Consider the following 20184-nt stretch of genomic DNA (forward strand, 5'->3'; position numbering starts at 1 on the left):
TACGCGACTCGTCAGGCAATTGGGCAAATGTCTAAATGCTCATGGAGGCTGCTTTTAAATAAACTACCCCGTTTGTCATATATTCGCATTGGCTTACTTTCATTTGACTCGCCCTCGTATATTCTGCAGAACTCCTGCTTTTTATTCGTGCTCTCTGTTGCGACTATAATTTCGGTGCAATTACTGACGATACACGACCGGTGGTGACAGCTGCTCCTGCGTAACACATTGGAACAAATGACAGCATCATTGAAATTTTTCGCTGGCCGTTGCATATTTACAAGAATGTAAACAAGGATTTTGAATGACAAAGTTTGATTAACGTATTTGTCCTGAACTTGTTCATTTCATGGCCTTTACATTTTTCATATCAGCGGCATGCACTGCTTTGCTGGTTTCGAACTGATGTAGTTCTAAGGTTCGTGTGATATTTTCTTTACTTACTAAATAGAGAAAAAACTTGGAAGCATTGACATCCGTTATGTTGGGCTCAATTTTGGGCACATACGAGTATAATATTTTATGAAAAAACACATACTTTACTTGTATTGACAGTGCGTAGCGTTCAAGAATTTGTTTGCAGCATCTTTGACACTGCAGTTATTATTCATGTATTTGATCCCTCGGCAAATTGTTAAAAAGGAAGCTTTAGCTCGCGCCCAACTCTGACGCGGCCTATTCAGATACATGTAAAAGGTAGAAACGGTTTTCTGAGATAACTCCTGAATCGCTTTTAATGAAATTTGTTGCATTTGAGAGAGTAAGCTGAAATCTAGTGTCTATTGGAAGCGGAATTTCGATTTAGGGCACGAACTTTGTTTAAAATATTTTGAAAAATTCGCAACTGCGAAAAAGATAAAAGCCCGAAGTTTACAAATTAATATCTCTGCATCAAGAACATATATTGCTGTTCTCTAAACGGCATCCATTACAACATTCAAAGCGAACAAATTCGATTTGTCTTTTTGTATCTTAAGTGAGTTGGTTATGTTATGTTACAAGGGTTCTGCAAAAGCCGTATTTCCATAATACTTAATTTTTAGGACTCATGTGTAACATCAATTTTGTCCGCTGTAAATGTACTATTATGTGCAATTCACATAATTGGGATATCAATTTTCATTGCTGATTTATGGAGTTGTAAACTTCATTGTTTCGTTTTCTGAAAATTTTCGATTTTTGCCACTTTTCAATAAGATATTGACGACCTAAATTGAAAATTCGAAACAAGCAATCACTAGAATTTGAGTTTTACTTTTAAATGCAACAAGCCTCATCAAATTTGGTGCAGTGGTTGCCAAGAAAAACGAATTCTCCTTCTACATGTATTTAGATAGGAGCATCTGACCTAATGTTTCCTCTTAGGAGGAGGCCGAGCTGCATTGTGAGCCCCCCCGAACAAAATTTCTGGCTACGCCACTGATCCTTTCTACCGAAGGTGAAACGTGTAGGTGAACTTTTTGGCTGACGAAAACTGGCCGATAAACCCCCACATGCTATCTGAAGGCACCAAAGCTGCCAGATTCGAGAACTTTGCTATGTAATAATCGAAATGAAAGGAAACAGAGGGGCCCAATTTTTATTACTCATGTTCTAAGTAGCCAAAAAGTAGTCGCACCCAGGGACAGCATAGGAGAGGTAATCTACAGTTCCTAATTGAATTAAGAAAGTTATAAATAAATGAAAATAATGTGGATGAAAAGCCAACACGTCGCAGGCAGGATAAGAAGCCGCGTTTTCGCAATACGCGTGCGATGCTCGTACCAATTCAGCTACCGCGGTGCCGTTTTCCCTTCCACTTTTTGGGTTATTTATGTTTACCTACCAGAATTAAGCTAGGGAGTGTTAGGGAGCGCTACCACAATGGCCTAGGCGACGGATACGGAGCGGTTTCCTTTCATCTCTCATTATATATATGTATTGTCAAGAGGCGTTATCGTTCGATTGCTAAAACGCTCAGATAGCAGAGCACCGCAGCGAGAGAACACAGAGCTTCGGCGACACAGGCACAAGCCTTCCAAGCACTCGTCGTCGTCGTCTTTCTCTAAGCAGCGTCTACTGCTCATTCTTCTACAGTACAGTATATATATATAGTCATATCATTCGAAGCCAACAATAAAACTCAATAAAATAGACTAATAAAAATCGGGCCCCTCGGTTAACCCCCTTTCTTCTCGTTCATATATATATATATATATATATTAATCAACGATGGAAGGCGCATTGTCCAGGGCGTAAGTGCTCAAGACGAATGGGGTGGTGGTTTAGCGTGCAGGGGCATAAAAGCTCGCGACGGCAGATGTGCATTCGAGCTCAGCCGCTGGCATGGCCGGCAAGAAGCCAAAAGACGACGAGGCAGAGCACACAAGACTGCTCAACAGAAATCGTGCTCCGTTTTTACTATCTTATACACCGAGTCATATATTTTATTGCAATCAGAATATAAGAAAGAAACTGCCTAAGAGTTGCGACGATGGCATACTCGCGATTCGTTCTTTCAGCACGGAAGACACCAGGTGGTCGAGTCCGTCACATTTCTATCCCCAAATAATGAAAGTTTGTCAGTTAACATTTTACTTACTGGTTATAACGCCATCATTACAATAATAGCGTTGGAGGAGGACGCCATGTAAGAGGCAAACGGAATTGATAAAGCAGAAAACACTACGGTATTAATAATAATGGCACGGCTGCAATAGAGTCGTGCGCCCCCGAGCGCTGGGCTCAGACAGCTGTTACTAAGTTGTGGGAAGAAGATGTAGAAGAAGAACTCAGCCCCTGGTGATGAGCCATTGTCTCCCGTGGTGGAAAACAACTGCGCTAGAACTCGGGCTGCCGCAGACCTTGACAGTTCACGCACTCCTGCGTAGTCGTCGACGCCGAAGTCTCACTGTTTCCGCCGCTCCGTGAGTCCAACAAAATCTCTTTGCGAACCAACCGCCCTTTCCTTGCTCGGTGCCATGCAAGTGGAGAGGCAGCGTTTCCGCGACCAGTCCGACTGCCTGCTCTGCTGCATCAACTTCTGCATTGGGCTCAGCAACCTGGCCAGCTTTCCCTACCTCATCTACAACAACGGAGGGCGTACGTTGCACTTCACATTAAAGGGGACGCTAAACGGTATCACTAAGCTTTACTGATATGTTTTACGAAATTGGTTCGGTTATTTCGGTTCATTATTGTTTGAATTTCACGCCTAAGTGGATGTACCTGTACGACTTCACGGATTTCCAAGCACCCTTTTTCCTCATGGAGTCGTTGTGGGTCACTAAATTAATATAGCTTACTAAGTTGAACAGTTGCTATGTTCTCATGCAGTCTAGCCCATTATTGGCGATAAAAATTATTAGAGCGCAGCAAGCGCCGTCCAGCCTCATTGTATGTAATCCTTGTCTGGCTTATTTAGCGTTTTCTCGAGGTAAAAGTAGCTTTTTTGACATTGTAGACTTCTGTGATTCGCGCAGTATGATTTCATACCCGTTCCTTGGACACAAAAATACTTTGATTAAAAGTATCTAAGTACATAGTCTTGAAGAAGCAGCGCAACACAACAAGAACAGAAAGCAGGAAAGACAAAGAATAGTGCTTTTCTGCTTTCTGTTTCTTTCGCCCTTTATTGTCCCTTCAAGATGTTCAAGCAGTACCAACTTTTCGAAATGTCGATTCTTCTAAAGCAGATAACAATCCACACAGAATGCTGTCGTACTTGGTGAAGCTAAGGGACTTTTGGGGAAACTAAAAACGGTGTGGTTTACTGGCCTTTCAGAAAACCTTCTATAGATTGATCTTGGTGTTGGTTGCTGCGTACTTTTCAAAGCGAAAACTTTACTGGCCGCGAATTTGAGATTTCGCCGTGGCGGTGCTGCGAGGAGGCACATCACGTCACAACGCGCGTTTCGCCGCGGATATTTCTCTCTCTCTCTCTCTCGCTTCCTAGTCACTACTGCGCATGCGCCACTAGTAGCACCGAGCCACAGCTGTTCCGCCGCTGCGCAGAGCCGCGCCTCTCCGTCGCCGCCGTCTGGTATGACGTCAACCGCGTGCCTCGTCTTTGCGCTCGCCCTTGGTCGCTTCGCCAGCTGCGTCGCATGCTTGATGACATGTCGGAGGATTTAAAAGGAGAGCTCGCGTGCGCCGCAACAACAGTTGAGGCGGAAGTATGGACGGCGACAATTCTAATAAGCAGAAGGAGGCCTCGAATCGACATCGGAACGAGATGAAGAGGAAACCAATCGCCCAGGAAACAGACGAACAGCGCCCCGAACGACTGGCTAAACGCCGCAAGATAGCTAGACAACCAGACTAACCTGGACTTGCAATCAAGATTAACCGAGGCTAACCATGCTGTGCCTTAGCTTTCGCTAGGTATATCTTGGCATAGCCGAGCTAAGCCACTGCCAATTATTTTCATAATAATTTTATTGGTCATCAAACACAGTTCACATTCACTACCACACTAAGTACGCTGTGCTTTTGGGTGGGAAGGTAGATCAGCGAAGGATCGCGGGTAACCCTAAATAATTGTCTAAGTAACAACAAAACGAAATTGTAAGAATATCAGTAAAAAAAGTTATACTACTCTGACTTTTACGTCACTGAATGAAGTACAAAAGTTTAACGGGCGTGGTAGCTCATTGGCTATGGTATTAGGCTGCTCAGCACAAGTTCGTGGGATCAAATCCCGGCCACGGCGGCCGCATTTCGGTGCGGGCGAAATGCGAAAACACCCGTGTATTTAGATGCACGTTAAAGAACCCTAGGTCGTCGAAATTTCTGGAGTCCTCCACTACGGCGTGCCTCATAATCAGAAAGTTGTTTTGGCACGTAAAACCCCATACTTTAGAATTTACGAAGTACATGAGTTTGGAGGGCACTTAAGCTTCACCTTTAAGAGTTGAACGCGATAGCACGCAAAGATCCCTGACAGCTTCTCACGCCAACCGGCAACTGCAGATTAAGTAACCTGAATATTTACCGGGAAATACTGACGTCGAACGCTGTGCTTCCAGGCGAGCTTTCTGATAAAAACGCGGCCTTTTGCGTGGGCCGATTCCGCAAGTTGTTTACAGCTGTGCCAGAAAAATTACATAATTTTCAGGTATCTGTTATTGCTTCGCCCATTTAATATTCAAGTCTGAGAAAATGTGCCAAAAGAGGCAAGCGCAAAAGAGGCATGCGCGAGAGACATTTGTTAGTGGCCTGTCATTCTCAACATCCAGAGGAATAACTTTGTCAAGAATGTAACGCGAGGTATCAGCAACTTTCGTGATAGAATGGTGTGTCAACAAACCCGCATATATCGTATGTCCTATAGCATGCATTGGCATATACATATACCTAAATATATACAAGCATTATCGCTTACTGACAACTCCTCCGGCGCCGACACCGACACCGCATTTTCTGTTACACGGGGCCCTTAACGCTATCGCTTTAAAAGAAATCAATTAACAGAGATTATTACATATTGCACACCGGTATATATATATATATATATATATATATATATATATATATATATATATATATATATATATATATATATATATATATATATATTAATAAAGGGAAAATCAGACATCCACCCGTTCGTAGCAATTGCTACAAAGGAAACCCATAAGGGTTCCTTGAAAGAAAAGCCTCATAGTTGAAGAAAAATTCGTCCTGCTCCGGAACTCGAACTCGGGACCACCGCCTTCCCGGGGCAGCCGCTCTACCATCTGAGCTAGTCAGGCGGCTAGCAGATGGCAGGGCGAAGTCGAATTTGTCGACAACACGAAGCAAAGGCAAGAGTTTGACGTAGTAGTTCTGCGGCAACCCGCAGAACTATATTATATATATATATATATATATATATATATATATATTCAAAACAAAGAAGAAAAGCTGCGTTGCATCAAGGTTAGCTTTAAGTGAACAATATGTCTGTTGGGAAGCAAAATAATGAAAACGGTAATAACAAATCTTCTGGCAGTCGCGTGCATCTTCTGAACGGAATGTTTACTTTATCTTCTATTGATAAACATCACATTTATTGGCTTTCTAAATAATAAACACCAGTTATTTCACGTTCTTTATCATTCTAAATGCGGCCTATATTGATAAGTTCGTTGTAATGGAGGTCGAAATATATGGCGCGTAATATTGCGACGTTCTCCTACCATATCTTGTGTAAATTTTCAGTATAACGTACCATTCTGTCTGTCTGAGAGTCCTTGATTTCATAGTTCATTTTTATAGTCCACGCTGTAGTACTTGGTACAAAGTATAACCTAACATTATTGGGGTGCATTTAGCAGTTAGAGTGCCGTAGGGACAATTCTATACTTATTTTGTGCAATCGCGAACCAAATGTTACGCTTCTTGCAATTCTTTGAAGAAGCTCGTTAATCTTATCTCTCCTACTCAGCAAGCAGCCATCATATATTCTCAAGCAATATAAGATGGCGCTTTCCCCGTCAATTGTTGCCTTACACCATGCAATCACATTGGCTGCGTCCTGAAGCCTATAGATATATGATGACAGTGCCCTTAGTTATTTTCTTTTTTTGCACACTTCAATAACATGCACGTCCCATGTAAAGTAATCATTTGTGTGCATTTCAAAATATTTGAAATTTGTCTTATCCTTTGACTTGATATGACGCTATAGTTTAGGGGCTCAATTATGACGCTGAAGGCGTTACATTTCTATAAACACTGTAGATACTGCATTATTTCAACAGTACTGGTGCTTGGTGCGCACATGAGTGCTCCGCCAATTTCGTAGTGATTGAGTGCTTTTGTGGCTGCTGCCTAATGTAGTCTCTTTTTTGTTGTTTACTTGGCCCTTGCGCAGTGGTGTTCCTGGCAGTGTACCTGATACTGACCTGTACCGTCAGTGTGCCAATGCTGTATCTAGAGCTGTTCTTAGGACAGTTCTGTGGATGGTCTATACCAAGGGCCTTCGAGGGATTTCCCATGGCGAGAGGTGCTTGTTGTTTATTTTTTTTATTCTTTATTCAGTGAGTGTCCTGCTTTGCCAAACTGCGTTACAGCAGGGGGGTTACAGAGTTGAATGAAACACTTCTTCATCTATAAAGAACGCCTGCCTCTCCTGCAGCCGGTTCCAATCTCTAATAGTCATCAGAAAGATGGAACTGTAGGACATACTTGTCCTTGCACGGCACGCTTTCACTTTGTGTCGGTGCTCATTTCGACTAGATATGTAATTGGATTCATCAAAATAGTTGCTACGAGCAATTCGAGTGTTACAATGAAAAACACAAAAGAACAACTTCAAACACACACTTTCTCTGCGAAAAGAAAGCGATTCCCAACCCAATTTCGTTTTCATAGCGGTACAGCTATCTGTGCGCTTGTACCGCTCTAAAACAAACCGCGCAGCTCTATTCTGAATTGTTTCGAGCTTATCTATACACTTTGCCTGCATCGAGTCCCATACAGGGTATGCGTACTCCAAGATCGCTCTAATACATGCGAGGTAGGCTGTGTTCTTCAAATTATGGGGTGCGCATCTCATTTTCCGCTGCATAAAGTTAAGAGCCCTTGCTGCTTTACCAACAACATAATATTGGCATTCCATGAACGATCAGGCGATAAAACAGTGCCAGCATATTTCCATGTTGGCTCGGTAGTAATCTCATACGTATTTATGGTGCATGCTGTTTCTATTTGTTTCTTTTTTTTATGGAAGCGCGCATGTAAACAGACCTTTTTGGATTCAACGTTATTTGCCACTTCTGGCACCACCTTGTAATACGATCCAAATCGTCCTGCAATCAAACGCCGTAACCTGCTTTCCTTACATTCGCGTGGCAACTTTCCGAGCATGAACCTCAGGGAAAAGGCGGACGTACAGGACGACCCGAATAGGAGACCACCGCCTGTCGTTATTGCCATTGCACTGAGAGATAGTTATATGGACATTTTTCGCGGTAGAATGTATTTAAGCAACGTATTTAGTTTAATAAAAGATAAAAAATAAATAAACTCTGCCAGGACCCAGATTGAGTAGGCTGTCTGGATCAATAATGCGGATATCGGATATTTCCTAAGTTTACAAATTAGTCCCAACAATTGTCTCTGGTCATAGTTGCATTTTACTTACGTTGCTAACTGTACAGATATTGTTACCACGTATGCAACTTGCACTTATATACTGCTAGCAATGTTTGTCAACTGTATTGTCCTACGCATGTTTTGTGGGACGAACTGGTGAACACCTTTTATTAAATTATCTATGAATTTTACAGCATTCGAACGTGAGGAGATGGTAATAATTTAATAAATATTGGTATCATTTGCTACGCATTTCTAAATGAAATATGAATACGACGGTAATGCGGTTCTCTCCGAATACCTACTCTAAAATTGTGGCCGCTCTGTCAAGCGACTTGTCCCGTTTAATCATGCCACCCTACTCATTCTATATTTGCCAATTTTCTATTTAATTCATAAGGACTGAAAACCAATTTCTGATGTACCTTTTTCTTTAGTGCAACGGAAAGCCTACTGGTCTCAGTGTTAGATTATACCGTAGTAACGCGAAAAGCACCGTGGAACATCTTTATCAGCATTTTTACGATCTGCATTGAGGATGTAGTCGCGCTCAAGAAACAAAATGAACACAGTAATTAGTGAGGACGATAGCGTATATCCGCCGTCATCCGTAGGAAGCTGACAACAAAGGCGGCCCTAGATGTGAGAAAGTAATGTGTTGCTTATCAAGTCGCCGTTACTGTAAGTGACGTTTTCTAAAGCAATAAATGATATTTAGAAAAATAACTGGTGTCAAAATCTACGCCCCACTGACGGCTCTCTCCCCGTAACAGAAACTACTCTCGAAGGCACCATTTTGCTGGCTGCATGCGCCAGGCGTTTTTAATGCGTAGCATTCTTTGGCTAGATGGCGCGTTCATTTTCTCATCCGTTCTATTCTACGTTCCGTTTCGTGTGCAAAAGAAAGAAAAAACAGTGATGCCATCTAGGATGTAATAAGTTAATTTCTCTGACAATATACCCTCTCCTATCTCGTCCTTTCTTACCCCCCCCCCTTCGGCTATCGCTCGCGCCTGCTTTACGGTCGTGGCGCAGAGTAACACTGGGGTAGCGCCTCACGACGGAAGTCAGAGGAAGACTGACAGACGCGTGAGAATGTGACAGACGCAGGGACGGCGCGTCTACCGCTTCTCCACCGGCACGGCAGCAGCGCGCTCAGACGCACGCGTGACCCAAGCAGTCATACCATCTGGGTAGCGTGGCATCGCGCAAATAACTGAACCAAGGCGCACCAACGACTCCTATTCTGGAGCGAGAGATTTTGCTCGCATGGAGAAAATAGAGCAAACGGTACTCCGCTGTGCAAAACGTTCATGAGTCCATGGATTTCCATGATGTGGGCGGCGCGGGCAGTGGCTGCCAGCCTGGCCGAGTCCGTCGATCACAACAGGGTCTTTCATTGCTTCCAGGTGGTCAGCAGTTCCGCGCCCCGCGAGGGAGGGTTAAGCGAACTTGCAAAGAGCATGCGGGTAAGGGTAGCGTGGGGTTGGGTGCATTGGGTACAGAGAGGAGTATATGTCATTGGATGGAACAGGGACAAGAAATAGGAGTAGCGAAGGGTGCAGATCTTAATGCGTCCCCATAATATTTCATGACAATTGCAAAGGGACTGGTGGTGTGGGGATATAGCTGGCACTCGGCGCAATATCCCTGGCTCAGCTCGCTGAAGTAGTGCGTGCGCTCCCGGGAAGAGTTCGATTCCGCCACTGCCCGGTTGATGAGACCTCAGGCGCGGTGCACGCAAATCAGCTCCACATGGCGGGGCGGGTTTGTGCGACCAAGCTGAGAATGCAGAAAGGATTCTCGTAGACTGGTGCTGGTGCACAGCTTAGGAGTACAGTTTTTAAGTCAGTAAGGACGTACCGGGCATTAGTGCGTATAAGGGCAAGCGCGATTGCCGCCTGTTCCGTGGATGCTGGGATGGCTATGACAGGAAAGGGGTGGAGAGTTACGATGGGATGGAGTATATGGTCACGGCCGCTCTATCGTAAACGACTGCAAGTGCCCCGTCTTCGCCCGTGAAGGCCGCGTCCACCCATACGGCGCGAGCTTTCGAACCGTAGTATTTGAGGAGAGCTTTTGCATGTGCTATGCAGCGGGCCGAGCGATAGGTCACGTGTGTGTTCTTCAGGAGGGGTTTTACTAGGAGCTTTGTGTGTATGGGGCGGGTGACTGGTAGTAATTTGGGGTCCGCTGCTAGTATGCAAGTTTGGAGAGTATCAATTATGTAAAGTTCTATGAAGGATTAAACTAGGTGAGCGTGTTGTGCTTGTCTGTGGACCTCTATGAGTTCGTTTGTGGTATTGATGGAGGACAAGCTGTAGATGTAAGAGTTATGGTTTGGGAGGGGGGGAGGGAGGTGTAAGGCTACCCCCTAGGCTTTACGAAGCATAAGATGCAGGGTGACGATTTATTTTTGTCAAGATCGGAGGAGTGAGATTCTGTAGAGGAAACGACTGAGTATGAAGGCATGCTATAGTGTTTGCCTGAAACTCTACGGATGAGATGCGAGAGCGTCTCCATCACCCGCTTGAGTTTCCGAATAGTGAAAGTGTTCTGGTCGTTGTTGTGGATGGGAAGGTCCAGGAAGCGGAGTGTGTCAACCTCTGCGATAGGGCGTCCGCCCACAGTAACGACGATGTGGGACGTAATCAGGGCACATGGTGAGGAGTGTATGAGATGTAGCTCACACTTTTCCGGAGAACAGGATAGACTTATCCTTTGTTCGTGTTGTTGTGTGAGGTGTGCGATGGTTTATGATGTTTCCTCTATGGTGTCATTACTGCCGAGGGCGGTCCACAGAAGGATGTCGTTCGCATAGATGCTGTGGCGAAGGTAAAGGATATGCGAAGAGCGCGGTCTAAAGGTCGGTGTGACATTGAAGAGAAAATAGCATACCAGAGAACCTTGCTTTATGTCCAATTCGCTAAGGGCTCAGGGAGAGGACGCATGGGGGCCCATGTGATCTTCAGCCGTGCGTAGCGAGAGAAAAGCTTGCATGTAGGCACACATGCGGGCGCCTAAATTGTGGTGGGGGAGAGCCGTCATGATCGTTGGCTGTTCTACGCGATCAAAGGCCTTGGATAAGCTTCTGAAGAGGGCGCGTTAGAACGCAGGTGACCGTATCGGTGGGCAAATTCTGCGAGCAAGAAAAGCTCTACAACAACTTTGTTTTATTTATCAAACGCGAGATTGGTGCCAAAGACGAGCGTGTTACTGTGGATATTGTCATAGTGTGCGTGGTATTCTTTGCATTTGCTTGTCTCTTAAAATGCGCAATGTTGATTTCAAGGGTGAAATATCGGCTTCATAAGCAGTGATCACAAGAATACTACGCAGTATAGGACAATTTCCCAGTGGGGAGTTCCTGCTCTAATTGTTAATTAGTCAAGCCAAGCTAAGTAGTAGGATATGCAAGGAATGCTAGTGTTGCTGTATCTGTTTGTATCTCACAGAGACAACAGAACACGGGTCGCTAACTCAAGGACTTGCGCACGTACAACACTCCTGCCCCACTATGGAATGAGCGGCTCTGCCGCTCCAATAGCTACCACGAAGGCAGAGCTCGTTAGTGTGTATCATATCCTAATGCGTATAGAATAAAGCGCAAAAGCCTAATAACATACAAGCTGAAAGTTTAAGCAATAAGTATGCGGTACTTATAATAGCTTAGGTATACTAATATCATATACTATATCCGACGTACCGAGGATTCACCACCAGTTCGCACCGCTTACGTTTTTTTAACTTTCTCTGCCAATTTAAAATTATTTCTACCTTGATTGGGAACAGCATGTTTGATTGTATCGCTATAAATAAGGACACTTCATATCCACCAAACATCTCACAACACATTCTGGCAGGTTGTCAGGGCCTTTATGAGCACGGCACTTATGTTATACAGGATATAGATAAAACAGTGTGATACCCGTACATACTTACTGCCTGTGCTGCCTGTGCTGCCCATGTACATACTTGGCCATCAAGAAAATACGATTAATGAAGGTCAATAGATAGATAAACATAATAGTATATATTGAAGGAAAGTCAAACAAATAAATACTGTAGAGAAATACTTTAGCAACAGCACCACAGAGAATAATAGCATTTCAACATGGGCATACAAAATACAAATACCATGCAAGAAATACAGAGTGGAATATGAGCAAGGAATGACAACGTCATATAAATCTGAAACAATTGCAGGACGGCCGCAAGCATTACAACACCCGAATCGACCCCACGATAACTATTAAAATGTCTTTCCCTCAGAATGATTGCTAGGGCTTGACTGCTGTACGTGTTTCTACAACTCTATCTTGAAAGACAAATGAGTGCGCAGAAACATGAAGCGAACCAGCCGTTTACTTGTGGTCGGAATATTACTGTGTACCGTTGTGATGAATGCCGTCCATTGCAGGTACGCTTCTGCTTCGCGGTCATAGAGGAAAGAAATAACTGGTAGCGAGCATTGCGCAACGTGATTGAAGCCAGACGAGTAGGCTCGACACGCGGTCGTCACATCAGGGCCAGCGGTAGGTTTTAGTACACCCGGAAGAAGCCTACAAATACACGCAAACGTCGCGCGGTTGACCACTGGAGGCACTTTGCGTGAATTCGCGGGCTACTTTCACGCTCAGAAGAGCACTTTCATGTAGCACGTATCGAGCAACAGAAAGCTGTATCGGTGGTTTTTCATGTTGCTGTACAATTTCGTCGTTGATACTTTTCATCTAAATATAATATTTGAGAAGTTGATTTATTAATTGAGACTAGTCATGTAAGTGGGCGGTAAAAATTAATCTGAGTGTCTCCAAGCGACGGCAACCAAAACCTCGTTTCTATCCAGGGAAGCAACATTTGATGTTTTCTTTATATTTTGCTCAAGTAAGGTGGGACACCCTGTATACACTGACACTGGGCCTATGAAACTGGTCTGAAAACCACGTACAGGCTTTCTACTATTTCCTGAGTACGGCGAGTTAGTGGCCTACTATTTACAGTGTGCTTCAATCAATGAGGCTGCTGATTGAAGAAATAATCCTTCAAAGGGCGTCGGAGGACGCATGGATGTTATTTACAGTGTTCTTTCGATGAGATGCAGCGCAGTAATTATGCAAGCCGTAGCAACTTGCAAGGACCTTGTTCACTCGTATGCAGGCTTGGGCTGGACGATGCTGACCGGCGACCTGCTACTGGTGGTGTTCCACATTCCCGCGGTAGCCTACTCGTGGATGTATATGACAGCGTCCTTGTCGCCTGTGTTGCCCTGGAGCGTCTGTAATGAGCACGACATAGGACACGGCGGCTGTTACCAGAACCAGCACGGCAAAGTAAGTAGGTTGAAGAAATTTGCTGAGTTTCACGGAACAGGATACGTTCTACAGATACACCGAGGACAACGAGGATGCAGTCCCACGAGTCCCTCTTCACTAGCGAAAAAAAAATGTAGGCATTTAAAAGGGACAATTTTATAAAAAGTAACATTTTTTACACTACTGCCGCCGCTCACAGGAAAAAAATTCGTGACGTAGACTTTTTCAAGACGTTTTCCACGAGAAAACTGTGTCTACAGACGTGTACAGTTGCGAAAGCGTCACGTTAGCTGTTCGCGGTCTTTCCTTTTTTTTCGTTGTCTTTGTGTGTGTGTGGCCGCCTCAGGCAGTAGTTTCTCTTGGAACCTAGGTAAGCCCTGGCGTAGAAAAGAAAGCGGCGTGATTTGAATGCCTCAGAACTGATTGCTGAGTACTTGGCTTGAGAAGATGTCTACACGAACGTGGGCACAGGTAGCGAACCTGAACTATTTTTTAATGAAAGCCAAAGAACCATTTTATAGAACATTATTCCTAGTCCTCCACAACATCGAGCCTCATAATTCCATAGTGCTTTATACCAGTAATAGCTGTGAAATTATTTTTCATTCTCTAAGATAACGCTGCAGCATGCGCTACTTTTATCTGCGTAGTCAAACACCAGCTCTACGCCAATGGCCGCTTTTGTTCAAGAATATATCTTAAACAAATGGTCAATTTTTATTAAATACTGCAATTTCCTCATTTTGTTATTTGAGCAAAAAGCGGTAAACGAAAATGAGGATCAGAAAATTAATGAAGCATTTATTTACAAACCAAAAGGGAACCAGTGACTTTGAGTATAGGGAAGTCCTGAACACAGCTTATACTGCATAAGTCAGTTTAAATATCCTGCAACATTTTCCCAGATTTGAAGTAACGCAAGCATGTTGACTAAATATATTGAAAGTCATCTGGCAAATGAGGGTAATGAAAGTTAAAAGACACAAACTAGAAGTCTATAAATTTGTTGTGAAGCCAGCTTTTGCGCGGCACTTTTCTGTTCACCACATAGTGCATCTGGTTAGTCCATACGTTCCAATATTTCTTCGGTTTTATTCGACATAAACATAACTTCACAGCTTTATTTCTTGCAACTATCTTATCAGTTGAAATGTTGCCTCACAGACGCACCTGCGAACGAGTAATAGTGCTGCGTAAAATTGCCCAATATCCAATTCGCATTATCCTTCCTTTCGCGTTTTCTGGGTTCTTGCTCTATTTCTACCCGTAGCACACACGCGCATGGCTTCCTCTGTTTTAGGTGGCACCTGGACTGTTTTAGATTCCAATTTTTTCCACTCACAATTGAATTGTGGAACAACCTGCAGAACCTATCATCTACTGAGCTTCAGAAATTGCCTGACCATAGTATTTATTGATTTCCTTTATTTGTTGTTTCTATTTTCGGCCCCCACTCCTGGATCATTTCAAGGTAGCGCGAACAGTATTCGTAAATAAATTTTAAAACTTCATGGCGCACCTATTCGTGTTGCGACAACGAGAAAGCATTTGGCGTTGTGCGCTCGGGAAACACTTTGTACCTGGCGAGAACCATTGCTGTGTTTACTGCTTACATCACAAGCTCTAAGTGTTGGGCCAGTTTCTCCGATATCTTGACTTTAAAGGCGAGCCCGAATAAGTGTGACAAATACACTTTCAACAAACGAGGTTAGGTTGAGCCCTAATAACACTGTTATAGTCTTCGCAGTCACACTCTTGTGTATGGCAGTAGTGGCTACAGCAGGAAGTGCATGTCTGTGAACTCTCCAGACTTTTTTCTTAAACGCTACAAGTTTGTGATACAGTCTTACTTACTTACGAATGTTGCGTCAGGTGCGGCAAAAAAATGATGTTCGCGAAAAAGTATCGCCCGTTGGTCTCCGAACTACGAAAAGGAAGTTGTTATATGGGCAACATGTGCAAGAAAGGGGCTTACTTCGAGCAAGTTGATACAAACAAGTTCCCTGAAGACGACGAAATATGCAAGAGTCGCTGAAAACACCCCGCGATATCCCAGTGTCTGCGCCTCAGCGCTGCTGAGCTCGATGGGGCGAGATCGGTCCGGGTCGCGGCAGCCGCATTCCGAAGTTGGCGGAATGGAATAATGCTCGTGCACCGTGCATCGGGTGTACGTTGAAGAAGCCTAGGTAAAAAAAAGTAAAAAAAGAACCTTCCTTTAGAAGCGTCCAAATGCTGTTGCTTCAACTCGCAGTGATGCAGCTTAATACCCAATTACCTAAACTCCAAAAATAGTGGTAATATCGCATGAGACCGCATGTAAGAGCGCGACGGGAACTGGTCCACAGCACCTCAGGTTGTTGCAACCCTCATTTTTGGCTTATAACATCGGTGCAAGTGATAAATATCGGGGACCATCATGCTTACAAAAATAAACGCCGAGGTCATACATACCTAAGACAACGAGGGGTTCAGGCAGCGCAGTAACAGGCTGCGTAACATACACTGGGGTACTGACTACTACAAGAGGCAGCCGCGACTCCAAAAATTAGGTCCACGGTTTCCGGAAGAAATGGTATATATTGGTATACTGGCTATTTCTGGAGGTAGCAATGACTTCAAAAAGGAACTACGCAGTTGGCTGGACGCATCGCTGCGGGAACCAAGAATGAAGAGTCTAGCACAGGTTACTAAATATAGATTGTAGCGTATGCCTCATGTATACGGGTGCTCAATGAATGCAGTCCATCATTTGCAACATTTGTGCCGTAGACGAACAGCCTCGTGTTGTTAACTTGAAGACCGCATATAAATACGCTGAAAAGAAATAGGCGTCAGTGAACGTGACAGAATCTACTGTGTCGACGACTGCTGAAAGAGCTTCGCTTGGGCCACGAACGTGTATGGTTAACCTAGGGCAGTACCTACTATGAAACCGCCTGGCATAGCGGAAACGGGCAGGACGGTTACAAGCGTCATTGATGTCCATATTACGTACAATGATGCTCATCTACAGGAGAATCAAGGGGTCATGACGGAGCTCAGGTAACAGCAGATTTGTTGTAGGATGGTGCACAGATTGTTCTAGAGAAACTGGCCACCCTGTACACGCAATGCCTCATGACCTTGAGCGTACCGGAATCTTGGAAGGACGCTAACATTATCCTGATCCATAAGAAAGGGGACGCCAAGGACTTGAAAAATTATAGACCGATCAGCTTACTGTCCGTTGCCTACAAACTATTTACTAAGGTAATCGCAAATAGAATCAAGAACACCTTAGACTTCTGTCAAGCAAAGGACCAGGCATGATTCCGTAAAGCCTACTCAGCAACAGACCCTATTCGCACTATCAATTAGGTGATAGAGAAATGTGCGGAATATAAAGAACCGTTATATATAGCTTTCATTGATCACGATAAAGCAATTGATTCAATCTAAACCTCAGCAGTCATGGAAGCATTACGGAATCAGGGTGTAGACGAGCCGTATGTAAAATACTGAAAGATACCTACAACGGCTCCACAGCCACCGTAGTCCTCCATAAAGAAAGCAACAAAATCCCAATAAAGAAAAGCGTCAGGCAGGCAGATCGGATCTCTCCAATGCTATTCACAGCGTGTTTACAGGACGTATTCAGAGACCTGGATGGGGAGGAATTTGGGATATGAGTTAATGGAGAATACCTTAGTAACTTGCGATTCGCTGATGATATTGCCTTGCTTAGTAACTCGGGGGACCAATTGCAATGCATGCTCACTGACCTGGAGAGGCAAAGCAGTAGAGTGGGTCTAAAAATTAATCTGCAGAAAACTAAAGTAATGTTTAACACTCTCAGAAGAGAACAGCAATTTACAATAGGTATCGAGGCACTGGAAGTGGTAAGGGAATACATCTACTTAGAGCAGGTAGTGACAGCGGATCCGGATCATCAGGCGGAAATAATCAAAAGAATAAGAATGGCTTGGGATGCGTTTGGCAGGCATTCTGAGATCATGAACAGCAGGCTGCCATTATCCCTCAAGGGAAAAGTATACAACCAGCTGTGTCTTACCAGTACTCACGCACGCGGCAGAAACCTGGAGGCTTACTAAAGGGTTCTACTTAAATTGAGGACGACGCAACGAGCTATGGAAAGAATAATGATGTTAAGGGATAAGAAAAGAGCAGAATGGGTGAGGGAACAAACGCGAGTTAATGACATCTTATTTGAAATCAAGAAAAATAAATGGGCATGGGCAGGACATGTAATGAGGAGGGAAGGTAACCGATGGTCATTAAGGGTTACGGACTGGATTTCAAGGAACGGGAAGCGTAGCAGGGGGCGGCATAAAGTTAGGTGGGCGGATAAGATTAAGTTTGCAGGGACGACATGGCCACAATTAGTAGATCACCGGGGTAGTTGGAGAAGCATGGGAGAGGCCTTTGCCCTGCAGTGGGCGTAACCAGGCTGATGATGATGATAATAATAATAATGATGATGATGATGATGACGGGGCTACTGCTCGAATCACAACTTCAGGAGAGTGAATTTGGAAACCTGGCTTGAAATGTACTATTCGACCGCCGAAACGCTTTTCCCCTGTGACATGGCGTCGTGGATGACGTCAGGTTCTCTGTTTTTCTAGATGCCTTTCGAAATTCTGATATTCAAAATATGTCCGTTGGCATCGCCAAACCAGCCTCGTCGCAATGTCGCATATGGGGAAACAAGTATTTCCGAAATGTAAAACTTTTTACAGGGTTCTACGGCTGCAATTTTAATTCATCTCACATATGTCAGCGCAGCGACGAAGTTTATTTGATGACGCAATAGGACGAGTACCTGAGTACCACAATTTTCAAAGGCACCTAGAATGGCATGGGCCGCGACCTGCTCCACGACGTAGTCCGCGTAACAGGCGAAAATATATTTCGATACTAAATAACCCATCATAAGCCAAGCATTGAAGAGTTTCACTCACGTGAAAACTTCATTCAAGCAATAGACCTGATTTTCTTCAAATTATCTTCAATTTCTTCAAATTAAGTTGTTGGTATTGGCAATAGTTGAGGAAATAAAGACAGCACCTCGTGCTAACGCTGTCGATGCTGTATGGGCGTTACGACGCCTGCTTGCCAGAAGAGAAGAAGCGTAGTCCCATCGAATGTGGACTGTGACTCCTCCAAAGAGGTACCGGAAAATGCTCCGGGATCAGAAACCATGCACAACAGGACTTTGTCAATACGACACCGTACTATGTCGCGTTCTGGCACACGGTACTTGTCTTAGGGTAGGGAAACCCGTGGGAAACACCATGATGAAGGTGCGCTGTCCACCACTGCCAGCAAGTTGTAAGAGAGCCCGATCGGGGCCGTCTGTGAAGATTGAGATGGAAGGCTCACTCAAACTGGCACCGACATCTTGTTAAAAAATTGTGCGATGTACCTAACATTGTCTTTCTGTCTTACATTATTTAGACAATATTTTAACAGTATTTCTTATAGCGCACGAATATGAAAGACAAACTGTATCATCCAATCAACATAGTTGGCCGCTATTATATTTTATGAACACGAAATCACTCTAGTAGCTCTGTTTTGCATGCATTGCTCAACCATTTTATAAGCAACACTCCATCCACTGCTTCTACATTGCAGCGCATTAATTACCTGATTTACTGATCTCATAAAAACAAACAAATAGACCACGATTACAGAGAAACTAACCGAATCCAACTATTGCTTGGGAGCTTCGATCTGAGGCTCACGTAAATGAAATTACACAAGTTTATTCGTCATTCTATTCGACCGAAAGCATCAAGTGACTTTTAATATTCCTACTAAAAAAGGTAGCTAGGGACACAGACTGATGTCGTAAAATCCTGGCCATTTAAGATACTACAGGTTCATACTAAAGACGCACAGGTGAGCACAAATGAACGGGGGCCCTCGAATATAGAGTGTACCGCAGCACCGTGGTGCTTGTGGCGTTAAACCCGATGATACAGACCAATCCAAAAATTCACTTTCCTGCTATGTCACTGCGCGGCGTACCGCCACCTTCACTATTAGGGAGCCTTAATTACACATGTACACACACTCGAGCCTCTGTATGTGTACGAAAGCGGCTATCCAATATACCATTTCAGAATATATAGTTTAATTTCTGGCATGATGCAACACGAATACATACGTGTATACGTAAGCTGTACGTGGCCACTGGTGAACTAATCAGTGGTGCTGCGAAACAGTAACAAACACAGCGAAGTGATCGTAAAAGATATATGGAATTCTTTTTTGCACGATTAAATTTGCGGTAGTTAGTATGTGCCGCGAATCTCATTTTCGCGCAGCACCTGTGCTCCAAGGTGAATGACCGGCTGGCCAGGCGTTACTTGTTGGACAACAACACGAGTGACAGAGCCATCGCAGTGCGCACAGCCGCAAGCCAAGAGCTGGTGTACGTGCCTGCCTCCGAGTACGAAGCCATGCGCAACGGCTGCATCGACGGCAACGTGTCGGCGGCAAGGGCCTTCTACGAGTACGGACGCAAAAATTAGGACCTAAATCATCCTAGAGGATTGCGTATGTCATACGTATAATTTTAGAAAGGTAGAAGAGGCAGATGTGTGGGCGAATTTGTTGTTTCTAAATTGCTATTCTTAAATGATACTTTATTTTCTTTGATGCTTCTTAGCAGCATGGATGCTGTGCATTATATGTAGTAGCGGCTTATGCGCATTAAAGTAGGAGACATACTTGCTAGTGACTAACTAGACCGGCCATGGTGAACACGTGGTTCATGACACCGCCACGTCACTAGTGGGCACTG

At 44.2% G+C, this 20184-nt stretch overlaps 1 protein-coding gene across 1 annotated transcript in view; it reads left to right on the forward strand.

Annotated features, from left to right (window-relative positions):
- The first annotated feature begins 2774 nt into the window (after positions 1-2774).
- The window catches only part of LOC142570546 (sodium-dependent noradrenaline transporter-like), a 107191-nt gene continuing 89781 nt past the window's right edge, over positions 2775-20184 (forward strand). The window contains exons 1-4 of the mRNA XM_075678921.1: positions 2775-3081; positions 6836-6967; positions 13219-13391; positions 19706-19893. Coding sequence (XP_075535036.1) covers positions 2961-3081; positions 6836-6967; positions 13219-13391; positions 19706-19893 — 614 coding nt within the window. The 5' untranslated portion in view covers positions 2775-2960. The remainder of the gene's footprint in view (positions 3082-6835; positions 6968-13218; positions 13392-19705; positions 19894-20184) is intronic.

This window comes from Dermacentor variabilis, chromosome 2 (assembly GCF_050947875.1).
Source record: "Dermacentor variabilis isolate Ectoservices chromosome 2, ASM5094787v1, whole genome shotgun sequence".
Classification (NCBI taxonomy): Eukaryota; Metazoa; Arthropoda; class Arachnida; order Ixodida; family Ixodidae; genus Dermacentor; species Dermacentor variabilis.